At 33.1% G+C, this 21,491-nt stretch overlaps 2 protein-coding genes across 3 annotated transcripts; one reads left to right on the top strand and one right to left on the bottom strand.

Moving 5' to 3' along the window:
* Positions 1-511: 511 nt before the first annotated feature.
* Positions 512-11,630, top strand: LOC140046768 (tubulin-specific chaperone cofactor E-like protein). Of its 2 annotated transcripts, XM_072092626.1 has the most exons (10): positions 512-537; positions 630-875; positions 3,508-3,699; positions 4,601-4,739; positions 5,479-5,569; positions 6,706-7,372; positions 7,479-7,540; positions 7,757-7,893; positions 8,378-8,546; positions 8,840-11,630. In XM_072092626.1, the coding sequence occupies exons 2-10, from the start codon at positions 657-659 to the stop codon at positions 8,985-8,987; spliced, it is 1,824 nt and encodes a 607-aa protein (XP_071948727.1). In that variant the 5' UTR covers positions 512-537; positions 630-656; the 3' UTR covers positions 8,988-11,630. The 2 variants fall into 2 exon arrangements, with proteins under 2 accessions (XP_071948727.1, XP_071947966.1); XM_072091865.1 differs by lacking the exon at positions 512-537 and having other exon boundaries at positions 552-875.
* Positions 11,631-11,673: 43 nt separating this feature from the next.
* On the bottom strand, positions 11,674-21,479 carry LOC140049272 (U11/U12 small nuclear ribonucleoprotein 25 kDa protein-like). Its single transcript, XM_072094471.1, has 5 exons — positions 21,351-21,479; positions 19,204-19,521; positions 12,459-12,564; positions 12,107-12,181; positions 11,674-12,009 (listed from the first exon to the last, which is right to left on the bottom strand). The coding sequence occupies exons 2-5, from the start codon at positions 19,511-19,513 to the stop codon at positions 11,940-11,942; spliced, it is 561 nt and encodes a 186-aa protein (XP_071950572.1). The 5' UTR covers positions 19,514-19,521; positions 21,351-21,479; the 3' UTR covers positions 11,674-11,939.
* Positions 21,480-21,491: the final 12 nt, after the last annotated feature.

The following is a 21,491-nucleotide window of genomic DNA, read 5'->3' as shown; positions in this document are numbered from 1 at the left end:
ATTTACCATCATAATTACAATCGCATCAAACATTTTTATATTACATGCATTAAACGTTTACCTCGTTTATTAGTGAATATTAATATTTCGAACGTTTCAAATCCATACAATAGGCCCAATTTCTAGATTCACACCAATGTAAACCTATAACTTTAAAGTCTAGTCGCTGTCGGAGATAGTGGCACGGTAGGCCTATATAGGGCCTACATAGGTTTAATGTAAAAACAATCAAGATTTAGACAAATTTATCTCACATCGATTAAACAAAAAAGGACCCGGGAAAATAGGTGAATGTGTAGGCTTTTTATTTAGGATGTTTCCATTAAAAATGTATGCTTGCTTATCGGTATAAGCCCGAGAGCGTCTTATAGCACAGCATACGGCTGAAAGGAAAAAATCAAGGGACCTATAAATGATTTCATTTTTACGCATGGAATGTTTGCGGCTGTCGTTGAGAGTCTAGAGGTCGCATTTCTAAATCAGCTGATGACCTAACTTCAAAACAAAAACAAACGACGCAACATTGAAAGACAAAAGGTGAGTTTGAATGAATGAATTTATATCTCATAAAATTGTGCATGTTGAAATCATAATAACATAAACAGGTACAATCTTAATTTGTTTTTCAGAGTTCCTGGAATAGCTGGAAGCTGTAAATGGCTCAACAAAAGACTTTTGTCGACGCTTTGCGGTCAAAATATTGTGATGATTTTGACTTGGATAGCAGCGACTTCGTAGTGGACATCGTCATATTCGGTAGCCGTCCGAATCGCCGTTCTTTGAAGTCTACTAGGAGCATCAGCGGCGGCCTAGGAGACCAGGAAGATAAAGGTGTTGTTATAGATGAACCAGAGTTTCCGTATCTTACAAATGTGGTATGTACCGTGGCTAGGCCTAGGCATATTATTAATAATAATATGACTACTAAAATTAACTTTTTTCTCTATTTGTTTTTTTGTTTTAACCCTGCTTGGCCTTTCTGACTGTTTTGTGCACTTGTGACTTGTGTTGTGTAATTAACAGGAATTGCCAATTTATAGACAAAGTTAATCGTTCTGTTTCAATACTAACTAGGCCTATTACATAACGAATTTGTGATTTCCTGCTTTCCAATTAAGTAAAACAAAAGTTTATTTCTCAGTAACCTAATAAATTGAATTTACTTTACTTGAACCAATTAATGAATGGAAATGTTGTCTTCCTGTGGTGGAGTAACTGTAAAGCAGCAAAACAGCGATATCTGTGCAACCTTAATAACTTAAATATTATTTACGCATAATTAAGTTTTTAAATAATTAATCCAATGGTCAGGCACCATGATAAATTATGTTCTAGAAAACAGATACATTTGAATTAATACAGTATATGATCACAAACAAATTATGGGAGCGAATTAATGTTTTATAAAATGTTGTGTTATCCCTCCAGAAACAAAAAAGCAGACTTTAAATCTAGGCCAGTTTGTTATTTTATTAATTGTTGTTAATCACTTCCGTAGAAAAAGAAGTGTATTTCAAAATAAATTCAACCAAAAAACCAGTTATTGTTGTTTCAGGTAAATAATGTTTTTTCAATCAAATTTTTGGTCAAAGTGAATAACTATTTTACTATTCGAGACATTATAATGGTATATTCAACAACAAAAAATGTTAAGAAATATTTTTTTTTAAAGATATGTGGGATTGGTCACTATTCCATACTAAAATAAGACTAATTCTTTTTCTTATATTATTTCTACTTCCATTTGACCTTTCCATATTAACTACAGTATACTGTACATCACTTGACAAAGCTTTATTAACAAATTTTTAAAAGTGAAGGTATTATAGTACTGTAGCTTACCAGCCAAGGCTGCTTAGTTGAATTTGTAATACACCTATTGTAAAATCACGGAAATTGTACTTTACTTTAAGTTAATACTGCTGTCAAGGAAGTTATGTACTTTAAATAAATCCATTTAATAGTGACAGATCCAGATTTTGGTAAAGGGTATTTATAAGTGTCCTACACAAAACTATCTACATACAATATTGTACAGTGTGGCACATTTAAATTTGTTAGTATGGATGTTGGAATCACATAACATTTTATAGTATTTTTCATAAATTTGTATACGGTATATGTTAGCAAGGACAATTATCTGAAATAAGAAATGAAAACAAGTTTTTTTATGAATATTTATTGTTTGATTTTAAATTGGTTTTTGATCTGCCCATCTCTATTCTACATCGACTAATTCTGCTGTTAAACTTACAGTTACAGTCTTACTGTACTTTAGCATTGTTCTTTTGTTGATTGTCCACGTCACAATGTATTCTTGACGTCTGTTTCTACATGAATTTCCCTCATCAAATGCTTTAATAAACAATAATAAAGGCAAATTCATCGCAAAGACCTTTATTGCAGGTTATTGTTGTAAAAAACCTTCAGGTCATTGTTAACACATTGTTGTTCTGTACAGCTTTATGATTGTATGTTTAAAATATTTTAAAAAAGCCTTCGCTGAAGATTCATAATTATTATTATTAAAAAGTTGAATTACTGTATCATTAATATAAAAACAAGTTAAAAAGAAATAAAAAGTTATATAGATAGAGGTGAAATTGTCTGTATGAATGTAAAGGCTTGTCTACAAAGAGATGTGATGTGCCCATATATGGATGATTAAAAGCTTTAAGCTTAAAACAATTAAATGTAGATGACTACAGTCTGTTACTATTATTAAAACAACTATCCAATTTTATGTGACAAAAATATGATGTGCCCATATATGGACATGATGATGTCATACCACTACCATATTTGGGCATATCACTACCATAATTGGGCAGATCACGTATTTTTTGGCAAACTAGTTTGATAGTGTAGACATAGCTTAAAACCATTCAAAGTAAAGTATTTAGTCCTTTTCCTGTGTTTTCCATGACATAATAGTTATTTTTAGCTTTTACAAATCTTGTGCCAATGAATAATTGTATGGCCTTCCACGTCAGCCTATTGTTTTCAACCCAATGAGCACTGACAGCTAAAAGATGTGAATTAAAATACATTGTATATTTTTTACTTGTAATGTTTTTATGTCGTCTGTATTGTTAAGGGCCCCATTAAAATCAGCTTACAGTTTGCTGGCTGGGTCACCCTCTTGGAAATATTGTTGAATAAATAAAAATGAATAAATATTATGACTAAAAATTATCACTTAATATACTTATCTTTGTTAATTGTAAGTGAGCCTATAATTTAGAAAACTTTTCTCAAGATTATAAGTTTGTATGTGTTTGCTGGTGAGATTGAGATTTCATTTTCACCATTTTTTAAGCACAATAAGTAATTAATACAATAAACCAGAAGGAAATAAAGTAAGTTATTTGTGGTACTATGAAGGTTACAGAACTTTAAGATTTAGTTAATTTTATTACTATGAAATAGTATTTATTTATATATTTTGCATTGCAGATAAATTAAAATTAATATAATTTAGCCACAATTTTGTTTTGTACCCTGTAGGTGTTAATGAACTACCAAATTAGTTCCTGCGGATTTCCAACTATTGAAAATCAGAAAATCTGTCCGAATGTCGTTGACCTTGACCTTTCCGAAAACTTCATTGATTCTTGGTCAGAAGTAATATGCTTATTGGATAATCTACCAAAGTTGGAATTCTTAAATATCAGCTCAAACAGACTTCGACACAACCAGGTTGGTATTGCGGTAACAGTGGCGTAATGTAGAGGCCAGAGGCCCCTCCAATGCTAAAGGCCTTGGGCGTTTTTAGCCCTTTTTAATATATTTTCTTCTTGGCACTGCTCAGGGGCCCCCATAAGTTGCGGGGCCCCTGGGTTTAGCCAGTGAGTCTTCATAGCCGTCTATGTCACTGTGCTGTAACTGATACATTAGGTCATACTTTATTTTGGTTGTGATGTAATGCCCTTTTTGGTTGCCATACTGTTCATGCTTCCTATGTAAATTAGCTGTTTGTAGCAGTGTTGTTTAAATATGTTTTATGTGTACTGTATGTGCCTAATTTTTTGTGTGAGTTCTAATATGAACTGCAGATCAAGTTCTGTTTTTTTTTTTATGAATAATTAGTACCGAATAAATGGTACGAGTATAATCCTAGGTTGAATATAAATCCCACCTTACCTCACCACCTTACTCCTAATTTATGCTAAAATTAAAAATATGACTTTGGTAAATTCCATTGTTAATGAAATCTGAGTATGATCCCAGCCTAATTGTCCTTAAATTTCATACCCAGACCCACTTCTTGACCATTGTTCTGGTGGTGGGAGTTTTCCCGGCGGATAAGGACTTAAAACTAAATGTCCTGTGTACACATCTGGCTTGTGTGCACTTTTAAAAACCCGGTACATCTTTCGGAAGAGTGGGGGTTACCCCGGTATACTGGTCCATTCAGTTCCTGTCGTTGTGAACAGGCGCCATTTGGTGGCAGCACTCGACACGAAGGGACCCCTAGGGAGTAGAAAGTTGTGGTACGTGTCGTCCACACCTGTGTGTGCAATTCAGCCAAGTAGGCTGCAATTCACAGGTTATTTCTCTATTTATATTAAAGCTCATTTTTGAAACATTCTGTTGACAGCGTTGTCTGCAGAATCTTGACCATGATCATTGTAAGCTGAACTCAATCGTTTTGAACAACACAGGAGTACGTTGGCAAGAAGTTGTAAACTTAGCGCACCACCTACCTGCCTTACGAGATATTCATTTGTTCTATAATAGTAAGCAGTTATTATTTTGTACATGCCTTTCTTTTTATGCTAAATTGCATTATTGAGGAGAGGATGATCAAAGCATATTGATCGAAACTCAACAGTTCAGAACTAATATACGTGGTGTACCACAAACTTTATATCAACATTTGATTTCGCCATGCAAACCTTCAAACAATATAATAATGCCCTCTTTGTAGTTTTGTGGTGGTTAAGGTGCTAGGCTACCAATTCCAGGTTCCTAGATTCAAATCCTATCCTACAGTATGTCTTCTCATGACAAAAAAACTCCCAATAACTTAGTGTAAAGCTTGTCTACACTATCAAAGCTTATGTTACAAAAACATTTGATGTGCCCATATTATATGGACATGATTATGTCATATCACTACCATATTTGGGCCATAACACTTTCTTTTTGTCAAACTAGTTTGGTAGTGTAGACAGAGCTTAAGATTTGTATAGGAGCATCTTACTGTATGTTTTTCATGTGAACAGGATGTCACTGAGGATATTTGAATGAATTCTACTTTGGTTATTCTTGGAAATTTGACTAAATACAAACACTTTTCTTGTGACTATTGTTTCGTCACAACACGGATGTTGGACATGACAGGTGCCTGCATATTAAAGTGGTGTTATATCTTTTTTCTACACATTTTAAACTTCCCTGAATTTTCCGATAAGCATTTTCTTTTAATTTATTAAAGTATACAATTTAATTATTTTTGTTTACATTGTTTTGTAGATTATCATTCTATTAATATCGAACCAAATGAGCTTGCAAGTTGTTTTAAAGGACTGGAGTGTATGAGACTCAACCACAACTGTTTAAAACGGTAACTACAATAGACTCACTACAGCATACAAAATATATTTAATACTAGAGAGGTCGAGTACTACTAATAATAATTGTTATTTTCTATATTAGTGGGGGTCACATTGACAAATTATCAATCAAGTCAATTTTATTGAACCATGTTTCATGAGGGTAGCCTATCCAGCAAAGCTGATTATTGAGGCCCTCGACAATACAAATAGTACAAAAATACATACATTACAACATTTATAAAAACTACTATAAAGATACAGTAAAAAAATTGCAATAAAATTTCAAGTTCTATAAAATTAAAAAATAACTATAAAATGTATTGTCCTCCTGAAAAAATAATTCCTAAAAAAAACTTTGTTGAATATTCCATTTTAATGTGACGTAATAGTTATCCACTTTGACCAAAAATTGGGTCTAAAAAAAATGTATTTACCTGAAAAAAATGTAATTTAAAGCAAAAAATTGTCAAATTGGCAGCCAGCCAATGGATTTTTTATTGAATTTAACCATTTATTTTGTCAGTTTACAAGTGAAAACATTATTTTTTTTCCGTTTTTTTTCTATGGAAGTGATAACTTTATATTAACTACAAAATAAGGTATTCAAAGTCTGATTTAATTAATCTTTATTTTTCATTTTTTTACATCTTTAATTTATATCAATATACAAACAGGTTCAAATGCTAATGTATGTACAATTATAAAAATACAAACAATTTAGTAAAGTTCTTAAGTGAAACCCGAGGCTTTATTTATCAAACCTTTTATCTTATAGCATGGACTTCATCGTCTAGGATTAAAGAAAAGAAATATGCAAAAATATTTGCTTAGCTTATTTTGAAAACTGACTTGAGCAAAGTCATTTGCTTAAAACAAAGTTAAGATGAATTCTTTACTAAGCTCCTTTGATAAATCAGGTCCCTCCTAAAATAAATTGTGTAATAAAGTGTTTCAGAGCTTGGTTCCCACCAATGCAATGTCGTAGGAGCAACGCAAGTGAGTTGACTAATCACAAGCGACAGTTTGGATGATCCATTGCGTCATGATTGGTCAAACTTGTGATGGATGTTGACATTTGGAACCAAGGTTTACGAGAACGAAAAATATGATTTGTTTATATTGTAATTTTATTTGTTTTTTTTAGATGGGAGGAAATTTCAAAACTGTCTGGTATTGCCTCACTACAAACTTTGATTTTGTCTGGAAATCCTGTTCAAAACATTGTCTACAGCCCTGTCAAAAAAGTACAATCTCCAAGGAGGCTGACAGCTATAGTAAAACCCAAACAGATTGAACAAAAGCAGACCAGGAATATTCCATTTGCATTACAGAGGAAACAAACATTATTTAAAAATGTTTCGGACTCGGATTCATGTTACGGAAGTGCAGGGTCAGATTACGATGAAAAAGATTTGGAAATTGGTCAGCTTGTAGATGACCTTATAACAAAATGTGCTGCAGATTTTCAGGATGCCCTGGCTCACCAATGGTCTAGTCCCGAGACATGGATAGGAGAGCAAACATGTCCGAATCACTCCCTTTCACTTGATAAACACGTATGCATATGCCAGCAAACCACTGATAATTCGAGGTACCTACCAAACACGATTTTCACTGAAAGTTCTGTTGACTCTCAAGTAGACAATCCAGCTTCTTCTGAAAGAGCTATTCCTTTAGAGGATGACAAAGATGATGACCCACCCCCATTTCCAGGTCTCAAAGTTTTATGCATGAGTGAGACAAAAATAGCTAACTGGGTGGATTTGGAGGAAGCAAATAAGTTTCCAAACTTGTATTCTTTCAAGATACAGGTAAATAACTTAACTTTTTTACAATTTTTATTCAGTTTTTATCTACACTTTTATGACAGCGTCATTTTGTCTTAACATTTAATTAAGTTTTGTATACACTTTTCAGAATGTACCGCTGGGCAGTGAATTCACTTCCATGGAGGACAGAAGGAGAATGATTTTAGCCAGGTTTGTATCATTTTAACCTAATTTAAACCTAAGTATAGTTATTTGGAACCCTTAGGTAGTATAGGCCTACTGTAATTGAGGAATTTCTGATTAGTTTTTTACTATGTGTATTGCAAAATAGTGGTAGTGTAGAATAGAAAGTCACATATCAAGCAAACAATGTACACAATTAAGGAACTATAAAGTATCACAGAGCTGCCACTTTTACTTTCTTAGTCTTCCAAAAATCAAGTTACTCAATGGTAGTGAAGTCGGCCCAGAAGAACATGAAGAATCGGAACGGTTTTATATCAGGTACTTTAACGATAAAGCTGAACCTCCAAGTCGATATTACAAGCTTATTGAAAAGTATGGTAAGAAGCTATAATCTAATTAAAAAAATGTTTTTTGTTGTGTGATTGATACGTTACCTCACCTTAGTGTCTTGTTTAAAAATATTATTTGGTGTACATACATACATGGTGTACAGCAAACTCTATATCAACACATTGATTTTCCCATGCAAAACTTCAATATGTTCAATATGTATTTTTCCTGTTCAGGGGTTGTGGCCACAAATATATTATGTAGGATTTTTCAAACAGAGGGTGCATTATAACATAATATTAATAGTTTTTCAAAAAATATAAAAAATCAATATCATTCAATTTTGCCAAAACTAGAATGTTCTATTATTATTAAATATTATTATTCATTCTGACAGACTTTAATATTACGAATTCATTCTGACAGTCTTTCCAAAAGTGTACAGTATTTCTTATTTCATTGAAGTTGAGTTGGAACTTCTTTTACAAATCCTGAAACTACATTATCACATTGTTGTGTATTATTTTTCAGGTAAAGTAGTTCCAGCAAAAGACCTAGATCTCGCTAAGGGTTTCCAGTCGTCAGCCAGACTTTCTTTAATGATGAATGATAAATGTATCAAAACTATAGAAATGCAAACAAAAGATTCGGTTGGGAAACTGAAAAAAATCTGTGCAGGTACACTGCGAATGCCACCAAAGTAAGTTTGTAGAACTTAAAATTTGACCCTTTTTCTTTTCACTTGTACTATGAAGCACAAGTTTCTGGAGGTCATTGACCCTGTATACCTCATTTATATAAATGCTTAGTATAGGTTCTATATGGTGATTAAAATTAATATTTATAAAAAAAATATTATTGCACACATGGCGTGTCATACAGTACCTACAGTATATTACGCTTACATTCAGTTTTACGAATAAAAATAATATACCGGGTAATAGAATACTAAACAAAGAAACAATAACTGTAAATTTATGTATTTTTTTTTAGTATGATGCGTCTCTTCCACATTTCCAAGAAGAATTCTGCAGCAATGGAAGACGATGATTATGAGGAACTGTTTTTAGAGTCTCTTCCACTGAGCCGATACAATATGGTGGATGGCGATGAGATTCATATCGACATTGAGCTCAACTAAATAGATGGCTGTGTGTGGGAAATTTGTTTAGGCTCAAAGCAAACAATTGACTTGGAATGCCAATACAGATAGGAAGAAGTGTTTTTTTAGCCTGTATCTGAAACAAATATGAGTTCCAAACATCAGTGCATGCTAGTTCTCACATAAACTTATAAATCAGTTTGTAATTATGTTATCCCCTTCACATTATCTAGCAAAACTCTGGAGTTTACACATGCCGAGATGTCAACAGTGATTTGTGGGTGCACCTAGAGTATTGCTAGATTATGTGAAAGAGGTAGGCGATGTCAAGACCAGTGATCTGTATGGTTGGTGTGCGCCCAGTGTTTTGCTAGATTATGTGAAAGAGGTAGGCGATGTCAAGACCAGTGATCTGTATGGTTGGTGTGCACCTAGAGTTTTGCAAGATGATGTGAAAGAGGTAGACAATGTCAACACCAGTGATTTGTATGGTTGGTGTGCATCTAGAGTTTTGCAAGATGATGTGAAAGAGGTAGGCGATGTCAACACCAGTGATTTGTATGGTTGGTGTACACCTAGAGTTTTGCAAGATGATGTGAAAGAGGTAGACAATGTCAACACCAGTGATTTGTATGGTTGGTGTGCACCTAGAGTTTTGCAAGATGATGTGAAAGAGGTAGACAATGTCAACACCAGTGATTTGTATGGTTGGTGTGCGCCCAGTGTTTTGCTAGATTATGTGAAAGAGGTAGACAATGTCAACACCAGTGATTTGTATGGTTGGTGTGCGCCCAGTGTTTTGCAAGATGATGTGAAAGAGGTAGACAATGTCAACACCAGTGATTTGTATGGTTGGTGTGCACCTAGAGTTTTGCAAGATGATGTGAAAGAGGTAGACAATGTCAACACCAGTGATTTGTATGGTTGGTGTGCGCCCAGTGTTTTGCTAGATTATGTGAAAGAGGTAGACAATGTCAACACCAGTGATTTGTATGGTTGGTGTGCGCCCAGTGTTTTGCAAGATGATGTGGAAGAGGTAGACAATGTCAACACCAGTGATTTGTATGGTTGGTGTGCACCTAGAGTTTTGCAAGATGATGTGAAAGAGGTAGACAATGTCAACACCAGTGATTTGTATGGTTGGTGTGCACCTAGAGTTTTGCAAGATGATGTGAAAGAGGTAGACAATGTCAACACTAGTGATCTGTATGGTTGGTGTGCACCTAGAGTTTTGCTAGACTATGTGACAGGTAGGCCTACAGTGTATGTCTTTATGTTGTTCATTCACTAATGTATTCATCTACTGTAGTTTGTCTTCACATTGCTTTGTTCATTATTGAAGTTTTACTGTACAGTATATGACTGCATACAACTCAAGCGTAAGTATACTCCCACTGTCTAATGTAGTTTAAATTTGGACACAAGCCATTGTTAATGCACTGAGTGTAATCCCACCCCTTTAATTTTGCATATTTCCAAAACACATGGAACTATACTAGGTTATAATATAGATGTGTATTTTCATCAAATATAAAGTGCTGTAAAAATATAACAACTCATTTTGTTTTAAGGATTTTTTCAATATTTTTTTACTAGCTCATTGGGCTTGTAGCTATATATTTTACTGGCCCAACTATTACATGTAGTACATGTTAAATAAATCAGACCCTACAGTGCAATAATCTAAAGTGATCTAAAATCGAATACGAGGTAACCTTCTAATTCGTTCTTTCATAAACTGATAAAAATGCAATATGGCCCAATGTACTATAAGACATATTTGAAAAATCTCTGTCGCTGTTTACCTAGGAAATTACATGCATGTTTTATAATTTGTTTTATCAGGGAATCTTCACTGGTTTTATCAACACCTCTGTATTATTTGAATACCAATTTAAAAAGGAAAATAAACTTGTCTTTGTATATGACTAGGATTTCATCAAACAAGCATTAAAATATTTACTGTGCCAATATACAGTGCCATTTGGTTATAATAGGGTATAGTTTATTTTAGATAATGGTATGAATATTGCTGGTTTTTAAAACATATTTATATACTTTTCTTTATATTATTGAAGCATAAATTGTGTGTGTAAGGTATAAACATAACTTGTAGAGAATTATAATTTATAGATATTATAGTAAAGTAATTTAATATCAGACATTAATGTTTAGATTAATTTATTATACTTTTTAAATACAACAGTAAAATATTTTAAAATACTGCATTTAATAATTGCAATATCATGTTTTTTGTTGGAATATATTAAAAATTTCATATTTCTATTAAATACAATTAACATTGTATATATGCCTATATAGGTCATTATTATCTGTTTAATAATAAGTGTATAGTAATTACTTATTAATATTGCATTTTAATGTAAAAATAGAATTATTAGTAGAGGGTGCAAAATGAAGGCGCTTATTTTTAATGATCAATTTAAATATTTGGCTGTGCTAACAGTTATAACAGTACAGGTATCTATTAATATAATAATTGTATATAATAATAATAACAGATTATTCAGGGGCTGCACTTTTACATTATACTGCTACTATGTTTCTTTTACCAATGTTTTAGATTCGTAAAGATACCTAAAATGCAGCTTTCTATCAACAAATAATGAAAATAGTAGTTTTTGAACACTTTTTTAGAAATAAAGAGGGAATGATATTGAATTTGTCACTAACTGTATAGTACACTTTATTTCATGGTTAACAATTTATTTACAAAATGCTTATCTAGTATTTTATATATAAATAAAATGGGTTTAGTTGTTAGTAACAACATTAAATAACCTGTGAATATATTCTGCAACAAATTATCCTGTTTGGAAAACTACAGTAGTTGAATGTTATTTAGATACAGTATGTATGTACATTGAACTTATTCGGCAAACTCTGACCTTTGTCCTCTCTGTTGAAATTACAAAAATAATGTAGCATATTAATCATGTGACCTTTAACCTCTGACACATACATTTTAGTTTAGTATCCTATTCCTTTGTTCTTTAACCTCTTGACAAACGTGATAGGATCTTTGTTCTTAATTCCATAACTAAAAAGAATAAAATAGTATAATATTATTTAGCATATCAATCAAAATATAACGTGTGTAAATATAATGAGTCAATTAGTTTAAATTTAAAACTCACTCTTTGATTAATTTATTATCCTGCGTCAAATTTTGACCGCCGAATGACAACCAGTACGTTCTCCATATGTATCGCCTGTTAAAACAAAATCACGCATTGTAAAAATGTTTATCGATTTGGAGTAGTACCATATTAGATGATCTTAAAATCAGAATTTTCAAATTCTAAAAGTAATGAATTCTACTTTGATTTATATACTTTTATGTATTCAGTGGATTTGTAGGCACCAATCACTCTGCTGAGATATTTCCCTCAAATACTAAATATTTTACTAAATCTCCATGTGATTGGTGGATACGGTCAGAGAAGGTTTGTATTAATTAATTAAATTAATCATCATCAAACAATTTACCAACTAATAAACTTCTTAAGTCCTTCTCTGTTAAATTTTAAACTGATGTAACGAGCAATTGCTTTCTTCAAATCTAGAACTGTAGCTCCCTGTAAAACAACAATAGCTAAAAAAAAAATGAACACAATTTAAAAAAAAATTATTTTAGTCTTTCAAAAGGGTGTTTCTAAAGGAGAAAATGCATGATATATTAGGGAGTTTTCGCAACCATACGAATACGATAACGAAAACGGATACGTCACACATTTGTGAAACTTTTGAGCTGATCCCCATTTCATATTCGTAAGGCGTATTCGTGTTGACGAATATCACCAGTCATATTCGTAACTACAAAACGAGTATAGTTTTTGATCTATTTTGCACATTTTGCATTTAATGCTTCAGATAATATTTATTTAGATAATAATGAATGAATATATACAAAATAGAAAAAAGATATTAAAGTGAACATAGATAAAGCAGTAATTGGTAGTCATTATTATCATGGATCCCTTCTAGAAGTTAAAAACTTGTCTCGTAGGGACCCACAACAAAACACATTACTAAAAAAATAAAAAATAAAAATAACCTAGAATATATAATTATATAATTTAGGATAAAAAATTACAGTATAATAACATAACTAACATCTTCTTTATAAAAATTATTTAAATTATATTTCAATAGTTTCATGATAATTATAAATGAAATAACTACCGATATTGGTAAATGAAAAAAAAAATATGTATACATAAATTATAATTCCAGTATATATATAGTATATACTATATATACATTATATATAGTATAAATTAAAGATTGCAATAATAAACAACAACTAATATTTTGTGTAAGACATAAATAGTATATGAGTATAAATAATGATAATAAGCATATTAACAAGCAGTATAATATTTAGATATATAATGATTCTTTAACTTTTTTCGGAAAGTAAATAATGATATTGACGTTTTGATATTTGGTGGGATATGATTCCACAAATTAGGACCTGATATAGTTATAAAAAATTTAGTTTTAGTAAGTCTAGCAAAAGGAATGTTTAAATGAGAAGTTCTTAAAATGTAATTGTGAAATTTGGTACGTTTACAGAGCATATCAATCATAGAAATAGGAAGTTGGTTTTTAAAATAATTAAAAATAAAACTGGCAACTTGAACATTGTGGATATCCGTTAATTTTAATATACCAAGACGTTTAAAAAGGGGTTCAGATGAGGTTCTATATGGTGAAAAAGTAATAATTCTAGCTGCACGTTTTTGTAATTTAGTTAATCTAGCAATATTAGAAGAGTAATCTGCAGCCCAAATAATGTTACAATACTGGAAATAAGGAAGTACAAGTGTGTTATAAAGAGAAATTAAAATATTTAGAGGGAAGAAGTGCTTAAGTCTGTTAATAATACTAATAGATCTTGATATTTTTTTCGAAACGTAATTTTGATGACTGGTCCATTTGAGGTTTTCATGAATATATACACCTAAAAAAAGTGTTTCAGTTTTGTGTTCAATTTGAATTCCGTCAAGAAGTATATTTAGGTCATCAACTTTTAGTTTACGTTGAGAATTGTGAAAAATTAAATAATTTGTTTTAAGAGTATTAATAAGTAATTTGTTTGAAATAAACCAGTCACAAAATTTTGTTAATTGATCATTGAATGTAGTAAATAATAAATCAATATTGGAATTAGAGTAAAATAAGGTGGTGTCGTCGGCGAAGGATATTACTTGCAATTTGTTACTGACATTAGCCAGATCATTAACATAAATAAGGAAGAGCAATGGCCCAAGCACAGATCCCTGTGGCAGTCCGCAAGTAATATCCATCGTCGACGATGTACAAGATCCTAATGCAACATATTGTTTTCTATCTTTCAAATAACTATTAAACCAATTCAATGAAATACCTCTAATTCCATAGCACTCAAGTTTCTTAATTAAATTATCGTGATTAATAACATCGAAGGCCTTTGAAAGATCAATAAATAAACTTAATAAATTTTCTTTTGATTCAAATGAATTTGTAATATTATTAATAAGATCTAAAACGGCATGGGATGTAGAGTGATTTTTTCGAAAACCATATTGGCGTTTATTAAGTATATCAAATTTTGTGAGATAATCAGAAAGTTTAGAATACATGAGTTTTTCAATAATTTTGGAAAACACTGAAAGTAGTGATATTGGCCGGTAATTAGATAATTGACTTCGTTCACCTTTCTTGAAAATGGGCACAACTTTAGCTAGTTTTAAGTGTGTTGGAAAAGTGCCAGATAAAAAAGATGAATTTATACAATGGGGTCATTCCATACCAAATCACCCAAAAAAAATGACATTTTAAACCCTACTTTCTTCAAATTTGCTCAAATTTGGTTTTTGGGTTATTTTTAGCCAAAAAACCTGAAATGTTTAATTTGAGCGCCATACGACCAACGGTTCGCGCGCTACGCGCCGTCGTTTCTTTGCGATTTTGCGCAAAATCGACGCGGCGGGCTATACTTAAATGACCGTATCTTCGTAACGTGTGGACCGATTTTGTTTTGACAGGTATCTTTGAAAAGCTAATTGTTAAAGCTATCCAAATCTTCTATTTACTTTTGAGATAGAACTATTTAAAAGATGTATAACTTATTCTATTCCATTTGACCTAGGATTTGACCTTGTGGGACAAATTTTTTTTAGATGAAATTTTGTGAAAATTATCTCCTACATGATATTTACATAATATAAAAAAATTGGAGATATATTATTTTTGGTTTGCTTTCTAGCTCATTTCAAAGTTGGCTTACTTCAACAATTCTGGTATTTCTATACAGTGTAGATGTATTGTCGACATTATATCACTACCAAATTTACCTCTTAATACTATGGGTTTCACTGTCAGATTATTTAAGACTATAACAATGCTTTAATTATATTTTCATGCTCCATACAAAATAATTATTACTTAGGTAAACATCTGTACACCATTTGACTACCCCATTTGGTTAGCCAAGGATGTACCATCAGTTTATGGCACTCTTTTCACACTTTCAAGCAAATTGAATCTTGAATTTTTTTTGTTTGATGATATAAACTTTGAAACATTGATTGTTCTTTGCTGTTAATCATTATTTTACATTTTTGTTCATTGTATTTTGTTCACTTATTTCTTCACTCATAATTAGGCTATAATTACGTTATAAACGGCATGGACCGGGGTGACGATACGTGGGTTGGGACAAGTAGGGTCCAGTCATTTCAAGTAAAAATTGCCCCGGTCCATGCCGTCTAGCTGCCATTTTATGCAATTTTAAAACATTACTACAATTTTAACATTTTTATAAAAAATGCAATATAAATGCATAAATTTATAGGGCTATAATTACGTTATAAAACGGCATGGACCAGGGTGACGATACATGGGTTGGGGCGACGATACATGGGTTGGGGCAAGTAGGGTCCAGTTATTGCATAAAAATACCACTTGCCCTGGTCCATGCCGTCTAGCTTCCATTTTATGCAATTTTAAAACGTTACTACAATTTAAATTTTTTTTATAAAAAATGCAATATAAATGCATGATATATAGGGCTATAATTACATTATAAACGGCATGGACCGGGGTGATGATACATGGGTTAGGGCAAGTAGGGTAAACTCATTTCAGAAAAATACCACTTGCCCAGGTCCATGCCGTCTAGCTGCCATTTTATGCAATTTTAAAACATAACTACAATTTTAACATTTTTATAAAAAAATGCAATATAACCACATAAATTTATAGGGCTATAATTACGTTATAAAACGGCATGGACCGGGGTGACGATACATGGGTTGGGGCAAGTGGTAATTTTATGCATTGACTACTACTACTTGCCCTAACCAATGTATCGTCACCCCGGTCCATGCCGTTTATAACGTAATTATAGCCTTATAAATCATGTGGTTATATTGCATTTTTTACAAAAACGTAAAATTGTAGTAACGTTTTAAAATTGCATAAAATGGCAGCTAGACGGCATGGACCAGGGCAAGTGGTATTTTTATGCAATGACTGGACCCTACTTGCCCCAACCCATGTATCGTCACCCCAGTCCATGCCGTTTTATAACGTAATTATAGCCCTATAAATTTATGTGGTTATATTGCATTTTTTATAAAAATGTTAAAATTGTAGTAACGTTTTAAAATTGCATAAAATGGCAGCTAGACGGCATGGACCGGGGCAAGTGGTATTTTTACTTGAAATGACTGGACCCTACTTGCCCCAACCCACGTATCGTCACCCCGGTCCATGCCGTTTATAACGTAATTATAGCCTAATTATGAGTGAAGAAATAAGTGAACAAAATACAATGAACAAAAATGTAAAATAATGATTAAGAGCAAAGAACAATCAATGTTTCAAAGTTTATATCATCAAACAAAAAAAATCCAAGATTCAATTTGCTTGAAAGTGTGAAAAGAGTGCCATAAACTGATGGTACATCCTTGGCTAACCAAATGGGGTAGTCAAATGGTGTACAGATGTTTACCTAAGTAATAATTATTTTGTATGGAGCATGAAAATATAATTAAAGCACTGTTATAGTTTTAAATAATCTGACAGTGAAACCCATAGTATTAAGAGGTAAATTTGGTAGTGATATAATGTCGACAATACATCTACACTGTATAGAAATACCAGAATTGTTGAAGTAAGCCAACTTTGAAATGAGCTAGAAAGCAAACAAAAAATAATATATCTCCAATTTTTTTATATTATGTAAATATCATGTAGGAGATAATTTTCACAAAATTTCATCTAAAAAAAATTTGTCCCACAAGGTCAAATCCTAGGTCAAATGGAATAGAATAAGTTATACATCTTTTAAATAGTTCTATCTCACAAGTAAATAGAAGATTTGGATAGCTTTAACAATTAGCTTTCCAAAGATACCTGTCAAAACAAAATCGGTCCACACGTTATGAAGATACGGTCATTTAAGTATAGCCCGCCGCGTCGATTTTGCGCAAAATCGCAAAGAAACGACGGCGCTTAGCGCGCGAACCGTTGGTCGTATGGCGCTCAAATTAAAAGTTTCAGGTTTTTTAGCTAAAAATAACCCAAAAACCAAATTTGAGCAAATTTGAAGAAAGTAGGGTTTAACCCATTGGGTGATTTGACATGGAATGACCCAATGGGTAAGTTGGTGGATGATTAAGGGAAATACAGATTTTAAGACACGAGCAGTAATACCGTCAGATCCAGACCCTTTATTAGAATTTAGATTGTATATAGTTAGGTTAACATCATCAATTGAAACTGGGCTAATATAAAATGAGTTGGCAAAAGCAGAATGAAGATAAGATAATGGATCAGTTATATTAGTTGGCATACTATTAATAAGATTAGGACCAATTGTAGAAAAATAGTTGTTAAACGATTCACATATCTCTTTTTGAGTTTTGTAAATATTATCACCGTCTTTAATTAGATTCGGGTGCTTGTTATTATTATTACCTTTATTTAAAACAGAATTTATTACAAGCCATGTGTTCTTCAGATTACCTTTATATCTATCAAACTGGGAAGTATAATAATTCTTTTTAGTAGTGCGACAAAGATTAGTGAAAATATTATTATATTTTGTATAGTTTAATTTGTCATTATTACTACGTGTGTGCATATATTTGTTATAAAGTTTATGTTTCCGAGAACTACATTTTAAGAGAGCAGATGACATCCATGGTTGTTTAAACGTTTTATTTGATTTTATACTACTTTTAACCAAGTGTCTGGAGTGGATATTTTTAAATTTTTCAATAAATATATCAAAACTCAATCTTGGGTCACAATCAAATATCATAGACCAGTCTTCACCTTCTAAATCAATCGATAAGGCATTTAGGTCGTTTATACGAAATGAATAGTTGGCGCTATTATCATCAAGGTTTTGATCATTAATTTCTTGATCAATGAACTGAAATATAGGAAGGTGGTCGGAGATATCATTAAGTAAAACACCAGCAACTATTTTATAGTTAGATTGTTTGGAATAAAAATGATCAATCAAGGTGGCCGAAGTTGAGGTAATCCTAGTTGGTTTTGAAATAGTTGGAAAAAAAGAATGGGAAATTAAGGTATTTAGGTAGGTGTTTGTTAATTTATGGTTATGGAATTTTAATAAATCAATATTGAAGTCTCCCATGAGATGACAATTTTTGTTTTCACTGTTAATTTGGGTTACTAAAGTAATTTACTAAAATGCCAAGTCAATTTTGATAAATAGCAGTCCTCACTCGCTTTGATGTTACGCTAGGTATAGGCAGCCAAGCACCAAGCAACACGTACCTGCACTTCGCTCAAATTTACCGCAGTCATATTTTGGACGCGCCTCAATATTTCGTTGCCATGCGAACAGATATTTTTATGGCTTACGAAAACGAATACGTGTGCGTGACGTATCCGTTTTCGTTATCGTATTCGTAAGATTGCGAAACCTCCCTATTACATTATATAATACACAATATCTGTTGTTGTTTTTTATATATTTAGGTAAATTGCCAAAGATAGCCATAAGCAAATTTATTCATTATCCTTTTTAAAGGTGGCAATTCTGTTCACAAGACAAACATATACACACGATGCTGTACATAAACAGTCTTATTACAAGTCTTTGGGAGTGGTGAATTCTGACAAGACTTGAACCCAGAACCCTTTTATTGGTAGCCATGCATCATAACCACCAAGCCACAATTCCACTCAAATTGCTATGAAAACTTACGCATTACTTCTCCATCTTCTCTACACACATTTAACAGCATAGCCTGTCCGTACTCTAAGGCTACCTGAAGACCGACTTCCTCTGGTGTTACATCTATCGGCAGATCACAGAGAAGAGGATCATCTCCGATAGCTTCTTCAATGCCTTCCTTGATCAGCCGCATAGCATCTTGATGCGATACCTCTTTTGAAAATGGATCTACTTCCTCTTCCTCTCCGTCTTTTAACTTACATGTGTCATCATGGATTGTTTTCTGTGACTCCTCTTCTAGTCTTGTCTCATGTGTACCGACATTTGAATCTAGATTCATCTTGTTTACTAGATACATTTTATTGAATTAAAAAAATGACATATTAATAAATAAGTATAACTGCCAGTGTGTGAGTAAATGTTAAATATGATTCATAATGTCCTATATAATATAAGCCAATAATAGGTAGGTATAGGCCTAGCCTACTCATTGGTTTAAGTTTTTCAGTTAGCCTAGCCTTAGGTAACTTCTTAACCACCATGTACTAACTGCTGCGAGGCTAGACTATAGCCTTTATAGGGCCTACTAGGCTACTACTGGCTTAGGCCTCCGGGATCCAGTCAAGTCGCCCCATCGCAAAGTCGCCCCATACAAAGTCGCCCAATACAAAGTCGCCCCATCGCAAAGTCGCCCCAAAACAAAGTCGCCCCTGCACAGTCGCCCCATTACAAAGTCGCCCCATCGCAAAGTCGCCCCAACGCAAAGTCTCCCCAACGCAAAGTCTCCCCAACGCAAAGTCGCCCCAACGCAAAGTCGCCCCATCGCAAAGTCGCCCACGGTTTTATTTCGGAAGTGCCGCCGCTAGTAGTACGCTGTTTTAATCATATAGCGGTTGCGTTTGATATCGATTGCGTTGTTACTTTGGTCGCGCTAAATGTCGTATACATTATAATGTTTACCCTATTATATACATAATTTGTGTTTTAATTTTTATTTTACAGGTTTTAATGGAGTGATGTGCTTTTTAAAAATCATTAAAAAATAGTCCCTTGTTTGAAAGTTCTAAAAAGATTTCGAAAAGATTATCTCTGATTTATAGTTTCGAAAATGTTAATTTAATATGATTTTAAAATTAGTTACCAGAGCCACAATTACGAATCTTTCTTCAACCTACTCGTGGATACCAGCTCATTTTTTAGGGATAATATAATAAGTGTATAAATAGTAGGCCTTCGTATATTTACAGTAGTTAAAACAATAACAGCGTTGTAAGACAATAAATGTTATATAGGCTACTTAGGCCTATTGATCATTTTGCATTTATTGACAAGTTATGTGTCTATAGTTATTTAATTTTAATTATGACTTTTCAAAATGAAGAAATAAAATAAAGGGGATTTCTTCGCCGATATGATCGTTTTACACATGCAGGTATTTTAGTAAAATTAAAACGCTACATTTTGACCATGGAAAAGCCATCGTACAGTATGATTATCGTGTGCGTGTTTTTTAAAAAGGGGAATGAACGCGACTGATATCATCGTAAAACTCCGACGGGGTTTCCCCATCTTCAGATGGTGCGTTGTAGTGCGACAACGGCGGAGTAATTACGGGGGTTTCCCTCTCTGGTGAGAGCTAGCACTTTAGTGCGACCGCGGAGTGATTAGTTGGGGGCTTCCTCTCTGAGGATTGGGAGCGTGCCGATCATGTGACCTGAGACTACATGGCGGGGCTTCCCCTTTTATGCCTACACGTTCCGTGTTATTTTGTGTATCATTGCGACATTTTACGCACTTTTAAACTATTTTTTAACGTTTTGGGGCGACTTTGCGATGGGGCGACTTTGTGTTGGGGCGACTTTGTGTTGGGGCGACTTTGCGATGGGGCGACTTTGCGTTGGGGCGACTTTGCGATGGGGCGACTTTGCAATGGGGCGACTGTGTCAGGGCGACTTTGTTTTGGGGCGACTTTGCGATGGGGCGACTGTGTATGGGGCGACTTTGTATGGGGCGACTTTGCGATGGGGCGACTTGACTAGCATCCAGGCCTCCTAGGCCTATATAAATAGCTGGGGGGCCAAAGGCTAGGCCTAAATAGTTTGTAATCGTTAGGCCTAGAGCTAAGCTAGGCTGGGCTTAAGCCTTAGCTCTATGCAACTTCTATTTAAAATACTGACCTTCATTACTAAAATATGAAATAAAATTTAGAACAATTTAGACTGGCTTAGGCCTAGGCCTAGTAAATGTTAGTTGGTTGGTTGTTGTTGTTTACCCGAAACATGTTGATAAACAGCGCCACCAATAATAAAGGCGAATGA

The sequence above is a fragment of the Antedon mediterranea genome, chromosome 1, assembly GCF_964355755.1.
Source record: "Antedon mediterranea chromosome 1, ecAntMedi1.1, whole genome shotgun sequence".
Classification (NCBI taxonomy): domain Eukaryota; kingdom Metazoa; phylum Echinodermata; class Crinoidea; order Comatulida; family Antedonidae; genus Antedon; species Antedon mediterranea.
This window is presented reverse-complemented; position numbering and strand designations above follow the sequence as displayed.

Coding starts and splice junctions, on each gene's coding strand:
- LOC140046768 (XM_072092626.1), top strand. CDS start 657: ATGGCTCAACAAAAGACTTTTGTCGACGCTTTGCGGTCAAAATATTGT. Junction 3,700..4,600: donor ACAGACTTCGACACAACCAG/GTTGGTATTGCG, acceptor TTCTGTTGACAG/CGTTGTCTGCAGAATCTTGA. Junction 7,373..7,478: donor TGTATTCTTTCAAGATACAG/GTAAATAACTTA, acceptor TACACTTTTCAG/AATGTACCGCTGGGCAGTGA.
- LOC140049272 (XM_072094471.1), bottom strand. CDS start 19,513: ATGAATCTAGATTCAAATGTCGGTACACATGAGACAAGACTAGAAGAG. Junction 12,182..12,458: donor CTTAAGAAGTTTATTAGTTG/GTAAATTGTTTG, acceptor TTGTTTTAACAG/GCGATACATATGGAGAACGT. Junction 12,010..12,106: donor GATAATAAATTAATCAAAGA/GTGAGTTTTAAA, acceptor TATTCTTTTTAG/TTATGGAATTAAGAACAAAG.